Below are 15077 nucleotides of genomic sequence, written 5' to 3'. Positions count from 1 at the left end.
GTCACCAGATGTTCACTCTGTTCCCAGGGGGTTGGAGGTAGAGAAGACTCTATGACTATCTTGCAGATGTGATACTGGTAATATTATGTGGACAACTTTTTTTTTAAATGTAGCTAAATGCAGATGTGAGATATCGATCAAATGTTCAATAGCATTACATTATTGTCTTTATAAATCTAGAAGTCAAGCAGGTCAAAAACTTCTGAGAAATAGGAATAAAGAGTACCTACTGTACTACAAATGACTAAACCTCTCCTGTTAATCTGTGAAAATAGTAGTATCTTTTGTTAGTATGAACTACCTGTTAATGACGTTGTGGTTAGAACATAAATAACTAAGCAATAAGGTTTAGGTCGGATAGTTTTCATAGAAACTGTGAATCCTACTTTACGAATATTTTTCTATATCATTCAACATTTAAGACTAAAGTAAAATTATTGAAAGAGACAAAAACATTTGTTTCTAAGAGAAGTCTTTATTTTCATCTATTAATCAAAGCATCAAAGCAAACATTCCTACAGTATCTGATAGTAATAAAACAGAACACATCAAATCTAACACTGATTCAATTTCAGTCTACAGAGATGATTGACACATGAACTCAAGCAAAGTCCTCTGTTAGTCTACATGTCAGTGATCAATAAGACAGAGAACATCTGATCTCAGAACAGAGTCAAAGCAGAGGAACCAGCAGCCTCTCTCCACAGGGGTGTGTGACTGAGGGGTCCTACCCAGAACAGTCAGCCCTCCTCAGGGTCTTGGTGACTGGAGTCTGGGATTTCTGCTGGGCTTCACAGGTCACCTCTCCTGCCTTGGTCCACTCCTGGCCAGTGAGAGTCAGGGTGCTGCTCCAGCTGTACAGGCCATCCTTCTCCAGGACCCCGGGATTAGCCTCCTGCTTCTTGCTGGTCCCGTCCACTTTCCAGTTCATGGTCCAGTCTGAGGGGAAACCCTTGTTGGCCAGACATGTCAGTGTGGCTGTTGTTGTACTGGACAGCTCCTCACTAGAGGGGGGTAGGACGGTCAGGGTGGGGGCACTGTTACCTGGAACAAACAGAACACATCAAATAAGTAACTACATCAAGTACAGCTACAGTATGAGATTCTCTTCAGCAAAGTACACAACAAAATAAAGTAAATTGGAAATGCCCTCTAAATATGAATATAAAAGTTAGATTGTTTAAAAGATGTGGAGAAAAACCTAAAGTAATATGATACAAAACAGATTTATGAACCAAACAAGTAGAAAGTGTTTAAATGACTAGAGTTACTAGTCATATGGTGTCAGTTATACATGTTATACAGATATTGTTCAGGAATGGATTTGATCAGAACAGCCTGCTCATATTCATAGTATTTTCATCACATATCATCCATGTTGGATTATGAAGTCAGTTACAACCATAACTGAGACCCGTTGTCTTCACACTAACAGTGAAGTCTACCATGAATACTATGCAACAATGATGAATACTATATACAATACTATTAGTTATTATACCAGAATTAGGAGTGATATTCTGCAATTATACAATTCAGACATACAATTAAACCTACAATTTATCATTTTGATTCAATAAATATTTATTTGAAAGAAGGCTCAGTCAAAAGCTACATTTAACCAAAAATATTTGAGTTAAAGATAATAAAAATATAAATAAAAAATTGCACACAAACAGTAATACACAATGCAACAACTATATTCCATATTATTAAATAGTTATCATACTAGAACTATCCTCTGCATTTCCATCAAACCACACATTTAATTAGACTGTGGCTCAAATAATTAACTCTACTGTGGTATGAATACTTTTCAGAAATGATTTAATCTATTCAATTTTATATAAAGTGTTTTTTATTTCGTTTTCCTTAACATTGAGCAGAAACCTACTGTTTACTATATATTTCCTACAAGGTGCAGTATGTTTATTCATACAACTAATCTAAGATGCAGGCGAATCACTTTCATCTTTAAGAAAATATTGGTCAAATTTGATTAGATGTAATAACTTTTGTTTTCAAATTGGCCATAGTACGTGTAGGCCTTGTGTATTTTAAAAAATGCATTATTATTTTTATCCTCAATATCGAGGCAAAATTAATAGAGAACTTGAAACACAACATCAAAAGGTGAATAAAATGTAGATTTGTTTTGTTTACTTACTTCCAACATCAAGTCTGGTGCCGCTACCAAAAGTCCACCACAGTGATACAATCCCTATTACTGCTGGTACAAAAACCTCTCTGTGTTGTGATGCTGCAGCTGTTACAGTGAAGATCACTCATACAGAATCATAATCAACACAAATACACTTTAACATCTTCCAGGTAGAACAAACACTTCATATAAGCTGTTTCTAGGTAATAAAAATATGAATTGTGTCTTAAATCCAGATATTAGTATTGTTTTCCTTCCTCTGTGTACCAGGTTCTCCTAGTCTGGAGGTACAGTCCAGCATTAGATCAGTGTTGCTAGTATTCCTCCATATTGTCTATATGAAAGACAACAGCAGTAGCAGTAGTGATAGTGATCCATGTTGTATATTCCTTTATTAAACATGTTAAAGTCACAGAGGACAGACAACACTACCAGAGGAATCCTACCAGCTTTAGTTTAGAGAAGTGTTCACTAACTGATTAGAGGAACTTACATGAGAGACCAAGCATGAGTGAACAGACAGTTCATTATATCTGATCATCATCAGAATCAAAATATAATTGTGGTGTGACATAAAAATGACCATGGATCAGTTATCAGAGTTAACAGTTGCTGTTTGATGTTATTAAAGATAGCTAATGCAGGACAAAATATATTTTAATGATGGGAACCGACTTGGAAATTGAAATAGATTTTACAAATTAATTTGCATAATGGATCTGGATACTTTGCATAGACAGCACATGCTTCAGTGCTCTGGTAGTGTTTATATCCCTGTGAGTTTACCACTTCATGACTGAGAGCTGTTCTTCATGACAACAGAACACACAACAACCATGACTTGTTTCACCATCTTCATCTGGACACTTGCTTTCTGCTTTCAAGGTTACAGTTTTTGGAATTTATTGTTGAAAATTAATTACATCTACAGAGTATACATGAACAGTATATCAACGTTAATATTTCTATTCAGAACTATTCATTACTATATGTAATATTTCAATCCTATAAATGTTTTTACTATATTTTTCAGAAGCCAGAGGACAGTACGTTGTGACACAGACTCCGGCAGTGAAAGCTGTTGTACCAGAACAGACAGTCTCTCTGAACTGTAAAACCAGCAGTAATGTTCACAACAATAACGTTTTAGCCTGGTACCTACAGAAACCTGGAGGAGCTCCTAAACTCCTTATTTACTATGCTACAACACTTCAGTCTGGGACTCCATCTAGATTCAGTGGCAGTGGATCTGGGAGTGACTTCACTCTGACCATCAGTAGAGTCCAGGCTGAAGATGCAGGATATTACTACTGTCAGAGTTTCCACTACATCAATAGCAAATATGTGTTCACACAGTGATACAGAGCCGTACAAAAACCTCCCTCAGTCAGACTGCACAGTGACTGTACTGCTACAGCTGGGACCTACTGCAGGTGCTGAGGGGAGGAGATGATCCAGTACAATGACACAGTGTGTAGTAGAGCTGAACAACAATAGAGTCAAACTAGAGCTGTGTCTAGAAGACCTTAGATCATAACTGATCACTAAATGTTTCTCCTGACTATTAACTACATGTTGACTCTGTTGAGTAACTCAAGGAAAACCATCGACCAATCTGAATTAGAGATGATGTGCAATGATCCAAACCCCTAAAGATGACCTGTGTTTTGAATAGCTAGAAATTAATCAACATGATTCAAACACATACAATAAAGCCCCAGACATCCTCCCTCACACCACTGTGGTAGTTCCAGAGAGCAGCAGGTGAAACAGGAGACTGGAGACGTCAGAACTCTGGAGATCTCCCCTTTAGATCAGAGTCAGTCAGCAGCATCACAGTCCACACACAGACTGCAGTTACTAAGCCTGCCCACTGGAGAGAGACATAAAGCAGATACTATCTGGTCTAATAACACAGTAATAACATTATGCTCCATTTGTAGATGTCTATAATCAATATATCAGTCCCCATTCAGCACTTATATCATAAACCATGTCAGTCATTACATAGCTATCAGGTTTCTACATCACATCAGTTTGACTGTCCAGGAAGACTATTTACATATTTTATTTTTTTATTTAACCTTTATTTAACTAGGCAAATCAGTTAAGAACAAATTCTTATTTACAATGACGGCCTACCCCGGCCAAACGCTGACGACGCTGGGTCAATTGTGAGCCCCCATATATAGGACACTTTGCATTAGCAGCACATGCTTCAGTGCTCTGTAAGTATTTATATCCCTGTGAGTTTACCACTTCATGACTGAGAGCTGTCCTTCATGACAACAGAACCCACAACAACCATGACTTTAATCACCGTCTTCATATGTATATTTTCCCTGTGTCTCCAAGGTAATATATTTGACAGAAAATGATGCAAATCATTGCAATATTAGGCTATATAACCTTATTACAGTTTAAGATAATAATCTATATGGACAAATAAATGAACAGTTTAATGCTAATTCGACATGCCATCTCTGGTTCAGAGTCCAGAGGCCAGGTCATTGTGACTCAGACTCTTGCAGTGAAAACTGTTTCATTGGGTCACTCATTCATTTTCAGCTGTAAGACCTGCAGTGCTGTATACAGTGACATCTATGGAAAGGGGATGGCCTGTTATCAACAGAAACCTGGAGGAGCTCCTAAATACCTAATATACTGGTCTAAAACCCTTCAGTCTTGGACTCCATCTAGATTCAGTGGCAGTGGAACTCATAGTGACTTCACTCTGACCATCAGTGGAGTCCAGGCTGAAGATGCAGGAGATTACTACTGTCAGAGTTTACACTACCCCAACAGTGTCTGGGTGTTCACACAGTGATACAGAGTCGTACAAAAACCTCCCTCAGTCAGACACCACTGTGGTAGTTCCAGAGAGCAGCCAGCTCTGGAGATCTCCCTTTTAGATCAGTTGGGCTACCGAGTGGCGCAGTGGTCTAAGGCACTGCATCTCAATGCTAGAGGCGCCACTACAGGTGCTGGTTTGATCCCGGGCTGAATCACAAACAGTGGTGATCTGGAGTCCCATAGGGCGGCGCACAATTTGCCCAGCGTCATCTGGGATAGGCCGTCATCGTAAAAAATTATTTGTTCTTAACTGACTTGCCTACGTAGTAATTTAAAACATATATATATATATTTATATATATATATATGTTTTTAAATGAAGTCAGTCAGCAGCATTTAAGTCTTTGAAAGCCAAGTTAACAAACAGGATCACTGACCATTTCGAATCCCACCGTACCTTCTCCGCTGTGCAATCCGGTTTCAGAGCTGGTCACGGGTGCACCTCAGCCACGCTCAAGGTACTAAACGATATCATAACCGCCATCGATAAAAGGCAGTACTGTGCAGCCGTCTTCATCGACCTGGCCAAGGCTTTCGACTCTGTCAATCACCGTATTCTTATCGGCAGACTCAACAGCCTTGGTATCTCAAATGACTGCCTTTCCTGATTCACCAACTACAACTACTAGTCAAATCGGAGGGTCTGTTGTCCGGACCTCTGGCAGTCTCTATGGAGGTACCACAGGGTTCAATTCTCGGGCCGACTCTTTTCTCTGTATATATCAATGATGTTGCTCTTGCTGCGGGTGATTCCTTGATCCACCTCTATGCAGACGATATCATTCTGTATACATCTGGCCCTTCATTGGACACTGTGTGAACAATCCTCCAAACAAGCTTCAATGCCATACAACACTCCTTCCGTGGCCTCCAACTGCTCTTAAACGCTAGTAAAACTAAATGCATGCTCTTCAACCGATCGCTGCGCGCACCCGCCTGCCCGACTAGCATCACTACTCTGGACGGTTCTGACTTAGATTATGTGGACAACTACAAATACCTAGGTGCCTGGATGGACTGTAAACTCTCCTTCCAGACTCATAATAAACATCTCCAATCCAAAATTACATCCAGAATCGGCTTCCTATTTCGCAACAAAGAATCCCTCACTCATTGTGCCAAACATACCCTCGTAAAACTGACTATCCTACCGATCCTCGACTTCAGCAATGCCATTTACAAAATAGCCTCCAACACTCTACTCAGCAAACTGGATGCAGTCTATCACACCCACAACCGCGACCTGTATGCTCTCGTCGGCTGGCCCTCGCTAGATATTCATCGCCAGACCCACTGGCTCCAGGTCATCTACAAGTCTTTGCTTGGTAAAGCTCCGCCTTATCTTAGCTCACTGGTCACCATAACAACACCCACCCGTAGCACGCGCTCCAGCAGGTATATCTCACTGGTCATCCCCAAAGCCAACACCTGCTTTGGCCGCCTTTCCTTCCAGTTCTCTGCTGCCAATGACTGGAACGAATTGCAGAAATCTCTGTAGCTGGAGTTTTATATCTCCCTCTAACTTTAAGCATCAGCTGTCTGAGCAGCTTACCGATCACTGTACCTGTACGCAGCCAATCTGTAAATAGCACACCCGAGTTCCTCATCTCCATATTATTACTTACCCTCTTGCTCTTTTGCACCCCAGTATCTCTACTTGCACATCATCATTTGCACATCTATCACTCCAGTATTAATGCTAAATTGTAATTATTTTCGACTATCTAGGGCCTATTTATTGCCTACCTCCATACTCTTCTACATTTGCACACACTGTACATCGATTTTAAATTGTTATTTTCTTTTGTGTTATTGACTGTATGTTTGTTTATGTGTAACTCTGTGTTGTTGTTTTTGTCGCACTGCTTGCTTCATTTTGGCCAGGTCACAGTTGTAACTGAGAACTTGTTCTCAACTGGCCTACCTGGTTAAATAAAGGTGAAATGAATAGACAAATTGATCGGAGGAACCTGCATGATGTAAGTGTCCGTCTCATTAAACTTTTTAACATTTTATCTCTGTCCTGTAGGCGACAGAAAAGCCTTATACTCTTTCTACCATATCCTATATACGCGACATGATTTATGTTACATGATTATTTTCTATGGAACGTTGGTGGAACGCCGCAGCGATGTGTCTCTCCAACAGCACCCTGGAGAGGAGCACTGGGAATGGACAAGCAAAATGTTTTGCACCCCTGCCTTTGTCAAAATGGGCACTGCTTATCATAGGGCTGCATCAGCGCTCACCTAAAAAGCCCATATGCCACTGGTTGAGAGAAATTATCATTGTTTTTGGGCAGAATTTTGGGAGGTTTTATGTGTTGCTGGATGTGTGTATTGGTCAGTTAAGCTCAGAAAAAATGCCAACAATCTAACGCCATAGGCAGGCGCCTAATCCTGCCTAATGAGCGGGCTGGCCGTGCCAATGATCACTGGAAGGTGGAAACCTTGGTATTCCTCTTTTCCATGGATATCAATATGTTACCATAGCATATTACCATGACACTAATAAACAGATGAAGTGATATATGTTCAGAAGTTACATGATATATGACTTTTAAAAAACAATCTCCATTATTCATTATAGTTTTGTCTTGCTAAAAAACAACCAATAACCAATAATAGCATTGTATTTTTTCCCTTTTTATTCACGTAATTGAACATTACTTGAAAGTTACAATCGTTTCAGGCTCCCAAGCCCTCAGAAAATCCCCAACTGGACCTTACAACCAGCTGTGGAAATCCAATGGATGTGATCATCAAAAGCAGCATATTAACTTTTTTCATGAGTAGGTTACGTACTGTTAGCTCTGTGAATGAGACCTGACGCTGGATTCAACATGAGACACATGTAAACTACTTGTACATAAACTATCATCATAAAGTAGAATACCCATTTTATCTGTCATTAACTACATTATGGCATATCTATTATGTCTCCCATCCTGAATCCACTACAGAGGTTAAAACCAGTCACTACCTCACATCTGGCCCAGTCCAGGGTATTTCAGACAGTGAAACTGGTCAACTGGTAGACTGGTAGCTGTGGGAGTGAAACTGAGATTTACATACACAGGGCTGGGTGATTCTGCTTGTCCCAGAATAGAGCAGCACTGTCACCAGATGTTCACACTGTCCCCAGAGGGTTGGAGGTAGAAAAGACTCTTTGACTATCTTGAAGATGTGATACCGTTGAAATGACGTGGATCTTGTAAAACAAACGTTGCTTAATGTATGTGTGATCACATCGGTGAGAGTCCAAGATATCGATCAAATGTTCAATAACAGTAGCTTACTGTCTTTTTGAGTCCATAAATCAAGCATGGTCAAAAAATGTTCCAAAAGATATGAATCAAAATAAACATCACCTACTACATGTGGCTAAACGAGCTAAAATTAAAGCAGGAAGCACCAGTGACTAGATCAATAAAAAAGTGGTCAGATGAAGAAGATTCTAAGCTATAGGACTGTTTGCTGGCACAGACTGGAATATGTTCTGTGATTCCTCCGATGGCATTGAGGAGTACACCACGTCAGTCATTGGCTTCATCAATAAGTGCATCGATGACGTCATCCCCACAGTGACCGTACGTACGTACTGGTGTCTGGTTAGACTGGAAACTCTCCTTCCAGACTCACATTAAAAACCTCTTAGCGCTAGGGGTCAGAATATATATATATTTTTTAAATAACGTACCCAACGTAAATGGAAATTTTCTCTGGCGCAGATCGTAGAATATGCATATAATTTACAGATTAGGATAGAAAACACTCCAAAGTTTCCAAAACTGTCAAAATATTGTCTGTGAGAAAAATAATATTTATTATGCAAGCGAAATCCTGAGAAAAAGTAACCCGGAAGTGATATTTAAAAGTATATATATTTATTTCCTTTCCCCGCTAACCTCCATTTAAAGGGGTATCAACCAGATTCTTTTTCCTATGGCTTCCTCAGGCTGTGACCAGGCTTTAGACATAGTTTCAGGCTTTTATTTTGAAAAATGAGCGAGATGTTTCAAAAGAGGTCAGGTGTCCTCTGAATATTTCCTGCGCGCGCGGGAGGAGCTCACCATTTTCCTTTTCTCTCTTAATGAATAGGTTATGCTCCGGTTGAAATATTATCGATTATGTTTGTTAAAAACAACCTGAGGTTTGATTATAAAAAACATTTGGAATGTTTCTACGACCATTTCGGATACTTTTGGGGATTTGTCGAACGGAACACGGCTTTTGTTTTCTCAAAATATTGCGCAAACCAAATGGCGGTGTTATGTGATAAAAGTAATATTTATCAAACAAAAAGAACATTTGTTGTGTAACTGGGAGTCTCGTGAGTGGAAACACCCGAAGATTATCAAAGGTAAGCGATTAATTTGATTGCTTTTCTTACTTTCGTGACCAAGCTAACAAAGCTAGTATAAGGCTAAGCTGTTATAGCATTGAAAGCTACACTCACAAAAGCTTGGATTTCTTTCGCTGTAAAATATATTTTCAAAATCTGACACGATAGGTGGATTAACAACAAACTAAGCTGTGTTTTGGTATATTTCACTTTTGATTGCATGATTATAAATATTTTTAGTAATATGTTTTAATCTGATACGTTTGGAAATTTTCATCTTCCTTTCAGGACCGGAACGAGGCTGTAGTTCTTTCATCATAACGCACAACCCAAATGGAGTTTTTTTGTGATAAAAGTAATATTTATCGAACAAAAAGAAGATTTGTTGTGTAACTGGGAGTCTCGTGAGTGGAAACGTCTGAAGATTATCTAAGGTAAGCGATTCATTTTATTGCTTTTCACACTTTCGTGACCATGCTAATTTGGGGCTAGCTGATGTAGCATTGAAAGCTACACTCACAAAAGCTTGGATTTCTTTCGCTGTAAAATATATTTTCAAAATCTGACACGATAGGTGGATTAACAACAAGCTAAGCTGTGTTTTGGTATATTTCACTTGTGATTGCATGATTATAAATATTTTTAGGAATATTTTTGAATTTGGCACCCTGCAATTCAGCGGTTGTTAAGGAAAGTGAACCCGTATTCGGTATCCGTAGCGCAGAAAAGTTAAGCATATTCAATCCAAAATTAAATCTAGATTCGGCTTCCTATATCGCAACAAAGCATCCTTCACTCATGCTGCCAAACATACCCTCGTAAAACTGACCATCCTACCGATCCTCGACTTCGGTGATGTCATCTATAAAATTGCCTCCAACACTCTGCTCAACAAACTGGATGCAGTCTATCACAGTGCCATCCGTTTTGTCACCAAAGCCCCATACACTACCCACCATTGCGACCTGTACGCTCTCGTTGGTTGGCCCTCGCTTCATACTCGTCGCCAAACCTACTGGCTACAGGTTATCTACAAGTCTTTGCTAGGTAAAGCCCCACCTTATCTCAGCTCACTGGTCACCATAGCAACATCCACTCGTAGCACATGCTCCAGCAGGTATATCTCACTGGTCACCCCCAAAGCCAATTCCTCCTTTGGTCGTCTTTCCTTCCAGAACGAACTGCAAAAATCTCTGAAGCTGGAGACTCATATCTCCCTCACTTGCTTTAAGCACCAGCTGTCATAGCAGCTCACAGATCACTGCACCTGTACATAGGCCATCTGTAAACAACTTTTCTATCTACCCACCTCATCCCCATACTGTATTTATTTATTTCTCTTGCTCCTTTGCACCCCTGTATATATACTTTTTGTTTTCTTTTGTTCTACTGTATTATTGACTATGTTTTGTTTATTCCATGTGTAACTCTGTGTTGTTTTATGTGTCGAATTGCTATGCTTTATCTTGGCCAGGTCGCAGTTGCAAATGGGAACTTGTTCTCAACTAGCCTACCTGGTTAAATAAAGGTGAAATAAAAAAATATATACAAATAAACATACCCCTACCAGAAGCCATGGATTACAGGCAGCATCCGCACTGAGCTAAAGGCTAGAGCTGCCGCTTTCAAGGAGCGGGACTCTAACCTGGAAGCTTATAAGAAATCCCGCTATGCCATCTGACAAACCATCAAACAGGCAAAGCGTCAATACAGGACTAAGATCGAATCGTACTACACTGACGCTAGTCGGATGTGGCAGGACTTGCAAACCATTACAGACTACAAACGGAAATACAGCCGAGAGCTGCACAGTGACACGAGGCTAACAGATGAGCTAAATAACTTCTATGCTCGCTTCGAGGCAAATAACATTGAAACATGCATTTAGAGCAACAACTGTCATGGAAGGCTGTGTGATCATGCTCTCTGCAGACGATGTGAGTAAGACCTTTCAACAGGTGTGCGTGCTCAGTCACCTCCTGTACTCCCTGTTCACCCATGACTGCATGGCCAAGCATGACTCCAACACCATAAATTAAGTTTGCCGACGACACAACAGTGATAGGCCTGATCACCGACAATGACGAGACAGCCAATAGGGAGAAGGTCTGTATCGGTTCCCCCTTGTGACTCTGTATCGGTTCCCCCCTGTATATAGTCTCACTATTGTTATTTTACTGCTGCTCTTTAATTACTTGTTACTTTTATCTCTTATTCTTATCCGTATTTTTTAAAGCTGTGTTGTTGGTTAGGGCTCTCGTAAGTAAGCATTCCTCTGTAAGGTCTACATCTGTTGTATTCGGCACATGTGACTAGTAACATTTGATTTGATTTGATTTGCTGGTTGAAGATGATGTGGTTTCAAGTGAGAACATAAATAACTAAGCAGTAACATTTAGGTCTGATAGTTTTCAAAGAAACTGTGAATCAGGCTTTATTAATATATGTCAATACCATTCAACAACATTTAAGACTGTAGTTTAATTATTAAAAAAGACAACAGATATATGTGTTCCAAAGGGAAATCTTTATTTTCATCTATTCATCAAAGCATCAAAGCAATCATTCCTACAGTATCTAATAGTAATAAAACAGAACTCAGAACAGAACTCATCAAATCTAACACTGACACAACCTCAGTCTACAGAGAGGATTGACACATGAACTCAAGCAAAGCCCTGTTAGTCTACATGTCAGTGATCAATAAGACAGAGAACATCTGATCTCAGAACAGAGTCAAAGCAGAGGAACCACAGGGGTGTGTGACTGAGGGATCCTACCCAGAACAGTCAGCCCTCCTCAGGGTCTTGGTGACTGGAGTCTGGGATTTCTGCTGGGCTTCACAGGTCACCTCTCCTGCCTTGGTCCACTCCTGGCCAGTGAGAGTCAGGGTGCTGCTCCAGCTGTACAGGCCATCCTTCTCCAGGACCCCGGGATTAGCCTCCTGCTTCTTGCTGGTCCCGTCCACTTTCCAACTCATGGTCCAGTCTGAGGGGAAACCCTTGTTGGCCAGACACGTCAGTGTTGCTGTTGTTGTACTGGACAGCTCCTCACTAGAGGGGGGCAGGACGGTGAGGGTGGGGGAACTGTTACCTGGAACAAACAGAACACATCAACTAAGTAATTACATCAAGTACAGCTACAGTAAGAGATTATCTTCAGCAAAGTACACAACAAAATAAAGTGAATTGGAAATGCCCTCTAAATATGAATATAAAAGTTAGATTGTTTAGAATATGTGGAGAAAAACCTAAAGTAATATGATTCAGCAGAATTATGAACCAAACAAGTAGAAAGTGTTTAAATAACTAGAGTTACTAGTCATATGGTGTCAGTTATTCATGTTATACAGATATTGTTCAGGAATGGATCTGATCAGAACAGCCTGCTCATATTAATAGTATTTACATCACATATCAACCATGTTGGATTATGAAGTCAGTTACAACCATAACTGAGACCCTTTGTCTTCACACTAACAGTGAAGTCTACCATGAATACAATGCAACAATGATGAATACTATATACAATACTATTAGTTCTTATACCAGAATTAGGAGGGATAGTCTGCAATTATACAAATCAGACATACAAATAAACCTACAATTTATCATTTTGATTCAATAAATATTTATTTGAAGGAAGGCTCAGTCAAAAACTACATTTAACCAAAAATATTTGAATTAAAGATAATAAAAATATAAATATAAAATCGAATACAAACAGTAATACACAATGCAACAACTATATTCCATATTATTAAATAGTTATCATACTAGAACTGTCCTCTGCAATCCATCAAACCACACATTTAACTAAACACCTACATTTGAACATTTTAATTAAATAACATTTTATTTGAAAGAAGGCTTTGTCAAAAGTAATAGAAAATATATGTATTTTTAGGTAGTAAAATATGTAAAAAAGCTAAATTTTCATAGAGATGGAGTTTCACAAAAAAAATACCCCCAAAAATAAGCTGAAAGAAATATCAAAGAGCTTGTTACTTACTTCCAACATCTAGTCTGGTGCCGCTACCAAAAGTGTACCACAGTGATAAAATCCCTAGTACTGCTCGTACAAAAACCTCCTGCATGTTTGGCACTCTTAATTTCTTTAGACTGTGGTTCAAATAATTAACTCTGCTATAGTATGAATACATTTCAGAAATGATTTAATCTCCTCAATTAGAAATAAAGTGTTTTTCATGTTGATTTCTTTAACATTGACCAAACCGGGCTTTTTCTTGTACATCTCCTACTTGTCACGTTCCTGACCTGTTTTCTTTTGTCTTGTATTTATTTAGTTGGTCAGGGCGTGAGTTGGGTGGGTTTGTCTATGTGTGATTTTCTATGTTGGGATTTTGTGTCGGCCTGGTATGATTCTCAATCAGAGGCAGCTGTCAATCGTTGTCCCTGATTGAGAATCATACTAAGGCAGCCGGGGTTTCACGTGTGTTTTGTGGGTGTTTGTTTCCGTGTTTGTATTCGTGCCACACGGGACTGCTGTCGGTTGTACTCATTTTTGTTATTTTGTTTCGTGTTAGTGTTTCGTTTTAATAAATGATCATGAGCACTACCCACTCTGCGTGTTGGTCTGATCCATGCTCCTCCTCGTCTGAGGAGAACGACTATGACGACCGTTACACTACTACTGTAGATGCAGCATGTTTATTCATACAACTAATCTAAAATGTAGGCTATTGACTTTCGTAGTTTAAAAGCAGGTCAGATTTGATTAGACGTAATAACATTCATATTGAAATTGGCCATAGAATGTGTAGGCCTTGTGTATTTTGTTTAAATCATTAAAAAGTTAAGTTGAAAAATTCTCATTATCAAGGCAAAACGTATAGAGATACTGAAACACGACATCAAAAGGTGAATAAAATAGTTAATTTTGTTCTTTACTTACTTCCAACATCAAGTCTGGTGCCGCTACCAAAAGTCCACCACAGTGATACAATCCCTATTACTGCTGGTACAAAAACCTCTCTGTGTTGTGTTGCTGCAGCTGTTACAGTGAAGATCACTCATACAGAATCATAATCAACACAAATACACTTTAACATCTTCCAGGTAGAACAAACACTTCATATTAGCTGTTTCTAGATAATACAAATATAAATTGTGTCTTAAATCCAGATATTAGTATTTTTCCTTCCTCTGTGTATCAGGTTCTCCTAGTGTGTATGTACAGTCCAGTATCAGATCAGTGTTGCTAGTGTTCCTCCATATTGTCCATATGAAAGACAACAGCAGCAGCAGTAGTGATAGTGATCATGTTGTATATTCCTTTATTAAACATGTTGATCTCAGATTTAACAGTGGTGGTAAAGTCACAGAGGACAGACAACACTACCAGAGGAATCCTACCAGCTTTAGTTTAGAGAAGTGTTCACTAACTGATTAGAGGAACTTACATCAGAGACCAAGCATGAGTGAACAGACAGTTCATTATATCTGATCATCATCAGAATAACAATATAATGGTGGTGTGACATAAAAGTTACCATACATTAGTTATCAGATAAAACAGTTGCTGTTTGATGTTGTAAAAGGGGCAGCAGGTAGCTAGCGGTTAGAGCGTTGGGCCAGTAACTGAAAGGTTGCTAGTGAATATCCGGGCCGACAAGGTGAAAAATATGCTGATGTGACCTTGAGCAAAGCACTTAACCCTAATTGCTCCAGGGTCGCCGTTGGCAATGGCAGACCCTGGC

At 39.4% G+C, this 15077-nt stretch overlaps 2 gene segments (V, D, J or C); both read right to left on the bottom strand.

The window, feature by feature from the left end:
- Window positions 1–511: 511 nt before the first annotated feature.
- Window positions 512–2462, bottom strand: LOC120049129. The segment is given in 3 exon segments: window positions 512–1044; window positions 2168–2284; window positions 2429–2462. Coding segments are annotated over 3 exon segments (468 nt in total).
- Window positions 2463–12134: 9672 nt separating this feature from the next.
- On the bottom strand, window positions 12135–14877 carry LOC120049128. The segment is given in 3 exon segments: window positions 12135–12451; window positions 14273–14371; window positions 14871–14877. Coding segments are annotated over 3 exon segments (423 nt in total).
- Between the last annotated feature and the right edge of the window lie 200 nt (window positions 14878–15077).

Source organism: Salvelinus namaycush, chromosome 6 (assembly GCF_016432855.1).
Source record: "Salvelinus namaycush isolate Seneca chromosome 6, SaNama_1.0, whole genome shotgun sequence".
Taxonomy (NCBI): Eukaryota; Metazoa; Chordata; class Actinopteri; order Salmoniformes; family Salmonidae; genus Salvelinus; species Salvelinus namaycush.
This window is presented reverse-complemented; position numbering and strand designations above follow the sequence as displayed.